The 10,000-nt window shown below is 48.9% G+C and overlaps 1 protein-coding gene across 1 annotated transcript in view; it reads right to left on the bottom strand.

Moving 5' to 3' along the window:
- utrn (utrophin) overlaps positions 1-10,000 on the bottom strand; it is a 266,197-nt gene that overhangs the window by 238,033 nt on the left and 18,164 nt on the right. The window contains exon 3 of the mRNA XM_072696066.1: positions 3,660-3,721. Within this exon, the coding sequence (XP_072552167.1) occupies positions 3,660-3,721 (62 nt within the window). The remainder of the gene's footprint in view (positions 1-3,659; positions 3,722-10,000) is intronic.

Genomic DNA, 10,000 nt, shown 5'->3' with positions numbered 1-10,000 from the left:
AACTAGATACCCCAGTGTGTGTGTGCGCGTGTGTGTGTGTGTGTGTGTGTTCATTAACACACAGAAGGTTAATTAAAGCATGACGGCCGTCTCCTCAGCCTTAACTAAGCTTCTCCAGGGGGCCGCAGACATTACAAAAACATGAGTGTGTAACACTAACGCTGCTCTCGGCTTCATGCGGATCAGAACACACACTCCGCTTTCCTTTCCTTTGGCCTCCACAGAGCAGCCATGATAAGAGTGTGACGCGACGCTGCTAAAAATAAAGCTTATCCCACACACACACACACACACACACACACACACACACACACACACACACACACACACACACACACACACACTCAATCCACGAAGACCAGTTTGGTGTCAGAAGTTTTCATCAGCTCGGATTTGGCTAATAACTTGGCTAATGGGGCTAACGTAGATAGCTAAATTACTAAGGTAGTGGAGCGAGTGGGTAGCTGTGCTAGGCTAAAAGCTAACCCTGGCAGACCCTACTACGATCTCTTCAGCTAGCACTAACTGCACACTGTGCTGACTGGACACTGAGAGGAGCTATGCTACACGGCTAAATAAAAGCAGAGCGTAGCATTTTTCTCCTGAGCCGTTCGTAAAAAGATAAACCGTATGATTTTTGTCTTTATTCTGAGGTAAAATAGCATTTTACACCCCGACTAAAGTCATACGCCTACTGTTTATACATCAGAGAACGCGTTAAGGCGCGGATTAGCCGGATTTTACCCTTATTGGCACCGCTAACAGCTCAGTGCAGCGCTAATTACTGGGCTGAGAGCTGCCATTACTTGTTAGCTACATTAGCTTTGTAATTTCCAGTGCAAAACTAGTCAACCAGACAACCAGTCAATGAGCTCGTCAACCAGCATGACCAAGCTGAATGACCGCGGTCATATTGGCAAGCCACTTTGGTCATGTTGGCCAACTACCTTGGTCCTGCTGGGCATACTGGTCAACCAGCTTGAACATGCTGGTCATACTGGCAAGCCACTTTGGTCATGCTGGTCAATATCCTTGGTCATGCTGGGCCTACTGGTAAAACATGTTGGTCATGCTGGTCAACAACCTTGGTCATGCTGCTCATGCTGATGAACCACCTTGGCTTTACTGGTCAACCACCTTGGTCATGCTGGTCATATTGGTCAACCACCTTGGTCATGCTGGTCAACCACCTTGGTCATGCTGGTCAACCACCTTGGTCATGCTGCTCATATTGGTCAACAACCTTGGTCATGCTGATGAATCACCTTGGCTTTGCTAGTCAACCACCTTGGTCATTCTGGTCATATTGGTCAACAACCTTGGTCATGCTGATGAACCACCTTGGTCATGCTGATGAACCACCTTGGTCATGCTGATGAACCACCTTGGTCAACAACCCTGGTCATGCTGATGAATCACCTTGGCTTTACTGGTCAACCACCTTGGTCATGCCAGTCATATTGCTAAACCACCTTGGTCATGCTGATGAATCACCTTGGCTTTACTGGTCAACCACCTTGGTCATGCCAGTCATATTGCTAAACCACCTTGGTCATGCTGATGAATCACCTTGGCTTTACTGGTCAACCACCTTGGTCATGCTGGTCATATTGGTCAACAACCTTGGTCATGCTGCTCATGCTGATGAACCACCTTGGCTTTACTGGTCAACCACCTTGGTCATGCCAGTCATATTGCTAAACCACCTTGGTCATGCTGATGAACTACCTTGGTCATGCTGGTCAACAAGGTGGACAAGCTCACTGACAGCATGACTAACTTGGTTGACCAGCATGACCAGTATAACCAAGCAGCTTGACCAGCATGACCAGTATAACCAAGCAGGTTGTCCATCAAACTCTAACGCAAACACATGCTAAGCTAGTCAGAAGCTCAGCTAGATTAGCTGAGTGGCTGAGTGGCCGACGCGGTCACTTTAAGAGCGGCTCGCCGCTAAACTCCTACGCCAGTCACATCTGGGGCAACTGGTGAATTATGCCAGTGTGTCCCCACAGCACATCAAACTCAGCTGCCTCTCCAACGGTTTTAGCACGTCTTATAAAATTAGGAAGGAAAGTGCACCATGGGGCAGATGAGACATATTTGGCTGCTGGTGACAACCACCCTTGTCCTTCTATAAATACGCCTGACATACGACAACAGAACAAGAGCAACAGGGAGAGAGGGGGGGGGGGGGGGGGGGGGCTTTCACATGAGAAAGACGAGCGAAAGAGGTCACTAGTCATCAAGGGACTTCCTTCTTTTTCTGGGGGGTTTAATGTCGGACATCCAGACTCCACGGTCCTCACGTGGTACGCGACACTGCAACTGTGAGTGACCCTGAACGACAACATCGCAACAACATCCAATCCCAACTACAGGGCATCATTTGCATACTGGGAGGGGCTTATTATGCTACTAGTGGATGGAACGCTGGGAAATGAAATCACAGGGTTGTGGGTTCGATACCCAGGTCTGCTAAGTTAGCTCCCATTACAAGCACCTTGAGGAGGCCGGAGGGAGCTCTGCTTGGAGCACAGCGGTAAAAACAAAGGATCACAGCTGGATTAGGGTTGAAATAGCTGATCCTCAATCCTCAGTGCCGCTGGCTTGAGTTGGAACATTGCCATCTACTAGAGATGATGTAAACACTGCAGTTTGTTTAGGTGGGTTTGGGCATTTGGAGCCCCCTCTGGCGGAAATGTGGAACTGCGAGCGGCCTGCAGGAAATTCAACTTCTTTTTCGTGGATAAAAAAAAAAATAAAATAAATTATTTAACGTGGATAACCAGTCGACCCAGCACCACCCTCCATTTGAGCCTAAAGGCCTAGATATACTTCATGCAGAGAGGGCGTTCGCCTGGCCTTAGCGAAGAAGCCGCAGACTACGTGACGCGGCGGTAGGGGTGCTGTGATTCATCCAATCAAACAGGACTAATTACACCCTTGGTAATGAGGCATGCAATTGGTCAAATTGCTTGTTCTTTAAGCACTGTCCATATCCACGATACACCCACACTGCCCACCGCTGCTTTGTAGTGTGCGTCACAGCGCCACCTGCAGTCTTGGAGAGCTCCTACGCAACAAAATCTCACCTTGTAAGCCTTGAAAGGTGGGTCAGCCGCTGTGCAAGCCTTGCTAGCATCATTTCGCTGAAGGCATTCTTACAATGTTTGCCTAGACAGCAAACAACCACAGACTAGAGCACGCAAATGCGTCACAGCGCCCCCTGCAGCATTGGAGCAACAGCCAAAACTCTGTTTTAGCAGCTCGCCAAGCTTTAACATAATGCCAACACCTTCTCTGCCACCCAAAACATCGAACATCCTAGTGCAGCCTACAGGGGAAGCGTCCCCTCATCTGCAGTTCTACTGTAAACGCTGGAAGAGAGGGGGAATGCACACAGGAGTGGCCGGAGAAGAAGAATGTAGAGTCTCTGGGGAGCCGGCTAAAGCTGAACAGTTAAAAATACCACAGAATCTTTCCACCGCATCCAAGGAGGACGAGATTAGCCGTGCAGAAACTCAGAATCTCCACTGGGTTCTGGGTCCCGGAGCGCTGCCAGAACGGTCTGGGAGGAACAACACGGGCTGAAGGGCGGTTTTAGAAGCGTGGGGCTCCGCCAGGCTGGCAATGCTTGCTGTTTGTATCATGGTTACCTTGGAGAACTGAGCGTTGATCCACTTGGTGAAGGTCTTTTTCTGTACTGCATCGTGTTCATCTGAGAGAGAGAGAGAGAGAGAGAGAGAGAGGGGGGGGGGGGGGGGGGGGGAGTAGAATAAGTGAGTTGGTTTTGAGGTCATACGGTTCTGCATTTAATGGTCTGAGTCAGTCCAGCCGAAGTCCAGCCGAAGTCCAGCCAAAGTCCCCGAACTGTGAAAATCAGCCCAACACTGCAGCGTCTGAAGAGTCATCAACAACCCACCCAACCCAACCAACCCGAAAGCTCTTATTCAAGCTACCACTTCGGTGAGGATTCACTGAGATGAGATTGGTGACAGTCCAAGTCCCATGTTTGTTAGCAAAGTTAGCCTAGCATTTCCCGTTTTACGCTAAAGACAAAGCATGTGACTGGTCGGTGGTTAAGAGGTGTCTTGGAGTCTTGGTGCACCGGTACGCACACATAAGCAAAGACCATGCACTTAAGCTAAAAGAGGTGGCACTTTACAGTGTGCTCCACAGCACCACCTGGAGTCGGAGTACTGATACGCAACAGCCCCAACGAAACCACACTTCGCAAGCTTTTGATGCTACCGCTATCATTTCGCTGAGCATTTACTGAGATGAGGTTGGTGACAGTCCAAGGCCCATGTTTGTTAGCAAAGTTAGCCTAGCAGCTCCCATTTTACACTTTTGGTGGTTAAGAGGTGTTCGTCATAGCGCACATTTATATATAGCACACAACATAAGCATAGACCATGCACTTGGAACACACTACCCAACAAAGTGTGCGACTGTCGGAGCTAAAGAGGTGGTACTTTTCAGTGTGCGCCATAGCGCCACCTGGAGTCTTGGAGCACTAATAGGCAACAGCCCAAATCTTTGGTAGGTTCCTTTTCTGCTACCACTACAATTTAGGTGCGTCTTTGCTGAGATGAGGTTGATCAAACAGTCAAAGTCAACTTGTTTGTCTTTAGGGTAGGACCGGAGATGCTAGGCTGGAGTGGTCGGTGCAAAAGAGGTGGTGTGCATCATAGCAGTGTGCGTCATAGCGCCACCTGGAGTCTTGGAGTACTGATACTCAGCAGCCTAAATGAAACCACTCAAGCCAGCAATAGACAGGTCTGACTTGCTAGCTTCGTGTTACCGTGCGTTAATTAGAAACATTAGCCTACTATCTGACATTCAGTGAGTGTCATAGCGCCACCTGGAGTCTTGGAGTGCTGATGCTCAACACCGGAAACTGAACCACACTTTAGATGTTCTCAAAGGTAAGCTCTTCTTCCACTACCATTTAGGTGCATGTTTACTGAGAGGAGGCCGGTGACTTTTCTTTTTTTCCACCAGACGACTACACCTTCAAGGTTACTGGATGGAGGCGGATGGATGCCTTGGTTCCTTTATCTGGAACCAGAGTAAAACACTGATCGTGTTTCCGCCGCGTTCACCCGGGTTCGGCTCGTTTGCATATTGCGACCTTCTGTGAGGTCAGTAACATAAAGACAACCATGTCAGCCAATGACAATATTTATGCTGTCACACACACACACACACACACACACCTAAATGCACCAAGACACATTCTTTCAGATCCCATTTCCATCTTGACGTATGCATACACACCCAACAACACTTGCTGGCCTTTTATCTAGCCCCGGAATTCCTGGGACAGGCAGAGTGAATGGAGAGCATTGTGTTCATTGTGTGTGTGTGTGTGTGTGTGTGTGTGTGTGTGTGTGTGGAGAGAGAGAGAGAAAGAGAGAGACAGGCAGAGAGACAGAGATGTTTGCCAGGCATACGTTGTTGTGTCTTTCTGAATGAATGACTGCGGGCCTGTTTAAGAGGTATAACTGAGGTATATAACATACACACAGGTACACACACACACACACACACACACACACACACACACACACACACACACACACACTTTTGTATGCTAACGAATGAAATCCCATTCAGGTGTCAGCTATAATGAACTCTAGCCTGTCTTCAAGCGCAGACTGAAGACCCCCCTCTTCCGAGAGTACTCAGAAGGCAGAGTGTAGTGTGTGTGTGTGTGTGTGTGTGTGTGTGTGTGTGTGTGGGTGTGGGTGGAGTGTTGTGATCTCCATACTTGGCCTTTGTATTTGGCAGCATCTAGCTAGATGTATCTTCTGGATCCCAGCCTCTACAAACTAGCAGCTAAACTAGTGGTTGGTGTGGAGCAACAGAACACCCGGGAGGCTTGGGTTCGATCCCCAGGCTGGGTGACTATCCTGCGCTACACCAATAAGAGTCCATGGAGTCCCAACCTCTGTAATACGAGTTACCTTGTCCGTCTCTCTGGAGAAGAGCCTCTGCTAAATGCCTTCAAACATTCAGATTTTTCAGGCCCTGTATGCTCGGATTGGGATCAAGACGATTGTGCTCTCTCAGACTCCGGCTGCCGATGGCAAAGCAGCATGGCTCGTAACCTCCGGGCCGTTGCGGTTGCGTGTTCCGCCACCTAGCCACTCGGATCCCTGCGAATCGACCTGCCTCAGCTGCCAGGGTTACCCTTGTTACCCCAGTTTTACCCTGGCTTAAAAAAGCGGTCCATGGAATTTTCTGATCGAGCCGTTATGGGAATGCGAGAACCATCGATCGCTCCACCACGTCGTGGAACCTGCACCGTTCCTCAAACCCATTCAGCGCTCCATCTCGGAACCGGTCCAAACCATTGGTTACAGGCCATTAAAAAATGGGATTGGTGTGCGTGTTGATGGGCTTTTTAGATTTAGCACACAGCATGCAAAAGTTTGGGTACCCCTGGTCAAAGTTTTAAGCTCGACTACACTGGCAGATGGCAGACTTGGTTTTATATTAAAAAGTGAGCGATCGAGAAAAAGAGAGAGAGTGAGAGAGAGAGAGAGGGTGAGCAAGATAGAGATGGCATGCTATGATGACCGGCAGAGTGTTAAGAGCGTGCTTGATTCCCATGGCAAGGCTGAGGCGCAGATATGGGTTATATTTTGACTGGCGGGACAGAATTCTGTGCGTGTTCCTCCTGCTGCCCTGAACACTTGCCTAAGCATGTCTGAGCGGCAATGAGGGGGAAAGGTTGGTGCGAGAGCATGTCGATTTACAGTCCGGATCAAACCGGGCCCCTTGCGATTATTCAATATAGATATACATACACATAAATTAACACATGGAAAAATGACCAAGTCAATAAAGACGACCCTAGACTGAAGGACATTAGGGGAGGCCCTAACTGAGCACTGGTGTCTCCAGCAAAGAGCAGAGCAGTCAAAATCAGCACAGGCTGACACCTAAACTAAACACACTGGGTAGTAAATAATTGACACTCGTTCGAAAACCACCTACACGCTCGGCCTCGTTCTCGGAGCAGCAGAATCCACTCCATAAATGGACCCCTGCTCTCAGGGTTTCAGACTTAAGGGAAATAACAGCACTCTGCAAAACAAGCAACAGTACAGGGCAGCCGATCCACACGGAAAGTGGACACACTGCAACTACAGAGGTCAACAAACTGCCTGTGCCACACAGAGTGCCCACACAGGAACCAACCCAGCCCAGGTGGGCATCGGTTTTACTGGGACTCAGCTGAGCTTTCAAAAAGTGGGCCCCATCGTTACAGCCCACCTTAACCTCACATCGGTCCCGTTTAGGTCCTGTATAGAGTGTACAGCCCAGATGGGGACCATCTTGGACCCCTTCCAAGTCCCATCACTGACCCTGGTGGGCATCCATATGTGGGGCCAACGTGGAACCCGAGGACACATACAGGCAGGCCCCACATAGAGATGTTAGCTGGGAAACCGCGATGGCTAGACGACTGGGTCAGGCAGGTCATGTGGCATGTCGCCCCAGTATGCAGTGGTCAGTACCTACCAAAAGTGCTTCAAGGAAGGACAACCGGTGAAATGGCGTCAGGGTCATGGGCACCTCATGGAGACATCACCCAACTCCCAACTTCCAGGACGTAAAGGGTCTGCTGCTAACGCTAGTCCTGGTGCCAGATACCGGGTACACGGACATGGTATACCTTCGAAACGTTCTGACCAACTGATGTCAGTGTCCAAGCCTGGACCAGGCCTCTAAATCAGCCCAATACTGAACCTTTGATGGCTTGTCAACACAGAAGTTCGCTTATCTTAAACTTCTGCTGAAGCACTGTGTAAAAAGCCCTGATTTTGCCCCGCGTCTTCTCTACCAAGCAAAATCACTTCCCGAAAACGCAAAGAGCGCGACCTCTCACAACCACTTCAAACCAGAAACTAGGAACTGTGGTTCTGAAAGCTGTTCAGAAGCTCTAAGCACATTTCAATCTTAGCTCTGACCCTGGAAGGCATGGTCTGCACAAGACCTCAGAAGGTGTCCCGTGGTATCTAGCACCAAGACAGGAGGCTGGCTGGGAGGCTGGCTGGGAGGCTGGCTGGGAGGCTGGCTGGGAGGCTGGCTGGGACTCCATGAGCATCAATGAGCCTTAGGTGCCAATCGCCCTGTCGCCAGTTCACCGGTTGGCCTTCCTTGGAGCACTTTGGGTAGATACTGACTAGAGCTGGGCAATATGACGATATTCTATCGTATCGCGATACAGCCCACCCTAACCTCACATGGGTCCCCATCTAGGCCCTGTGAAGAATATGCAACCCGAAAAATATCATGATACAGTATTTTTACCATATCGCCCAGCCCTAATACTGACCGCTGTATACCAGAAACACCTCACTCAAGACCTGCCTGAGATTTTGGAGATGTTCGGACCCTGACGTGTCAGCTCGGACCATTTCCAACATGGACTGCCATAGGAGAACCACTTTGGGTTCCATAAAGAACCGGGTTTATAGCAGAAATGTGTGCGTTTGTGTTTGCGTGAAGAACCTTAACCTCAAGTCAACGTTCTTCAGACCTTCTTTAGTCGAAGGTCTAACTTGGTGTAATTTGAAAGGTTCTTCAGATTCTCACATGGTTCCAAATGGGACCAAAGGTGGTTCTTCTATGGCATCTCTCAAAGAACCATATGAAGCATCTTTATTTTTAAGAGCACAGTAAGTCATCTTCATCATCATCATCATCATCATCATCAGGTCCCAATTCCCTGTCCTACCATTACTCTCAACACCTGGTTGTACGGAGGTACTTTCCATTCCACTAAAGATGTCCAATCCCAACATCACAAATCACACACACACACACACACACCTACCCCGGAGTGTACGTTTACGTTCAGACATGATGATGATGATGATGATGGTTGTTGAAAGAAAAGCTGAAGAGCCCCAGATCTCCTCCTGCCCTATCGGTTCTTCAGCAGAGGACTGACGAGGAATGTGAGGAGCGAGGGAGAACACTCAGGTGGGTCGACGAGCACACATACACACACATACACACACATACACACACATACACACACATACACATACATACACATACACACCCCGCTCTGTGCAGTGGCATGCCCTGCACGCACAGGGGGCCAGATAAGCATATGCTTTTTAGGTCTCCGTGACGACCAAGCGCTGATGGGATGAAATGATAATATGATAAAGCAGAACTTTTTTTTTTTAGTACTACACTACATGTCCAAATGTTTGTGGACAGTAACACCCCTTCTAATGAACGCATTCAGCTACTTTAAGTCGCACCCATTGCCGACACTGACGTGCAAATGCACACACGCAAGCAGCTGGTTTCATCCCTGTGGAGAAATGCCGCCAACAGAATAAAAGGACTCTCTGGAGTAGATAAACATGAACCTGTCAGGATCTGTGGGATCATGACCTGCAATCGACTTCTCACAGCAACCTAGCAGAAGGCCTTCCCTGGATAGGAGAGACAGTTACTCAAACGCAGCATGAACTCTTTTTAATATCATTAAAAAGAAGGACTGAGCAGACGTCCCAATACTTTTGTCCATTCAGAAAATATAATCTATGTGGATAGAGAGCCATGTTTAGAATGACTGTGATACTTCAGATAACCTTTAATACGTTCTAATAACACCCTTCTTGTTCTTCTTGACCCAACTCTGGTCTTGTAGCTCAACCAGTGGTCTTCAACCCTGCGTTCCACAAACTCCAGAATCCCTGGAATCCCTAATCCACCCCACCTGGATCATCTAATCTAATTAGCCTTACTTTAGCTCGATTTTCTAGATTTGGCGTGAAAGGGAAATTCGGGCCGGGGTTGAAACCTGCAGGAAGGTAGCAGATCTTCAGGAGGAGGGTTGGAGACCCTTCTGGTCAAGACTGGCTTGGTGCAACTGGATGCTTCTGCAGGGGTCAAGCACAGATGTCCCTCTCTCTCAGGTGGAACCTCAAACAGGGGATGATGAAAGGGAACATCTAATCCT

Source organism: Salminus brasiliensis, chromosome 14 (genome assembly GCF_030463535.1).
Source record: "Salminus brasiliensis chromosome 14, fSalBra1.hap2, whole genome shotgun sequence".
NCBI lineage: Eukaryota > Metazoa > Chordata > Actinopteri > Characiformes > Bryconidae > Salminus > Salminus brasiliensis.
The sequence above is the reverse complement of the archived record's forward strand: the minus strand, read 5'-3'. Positions and strand labels throughout refer to the sequence as shown.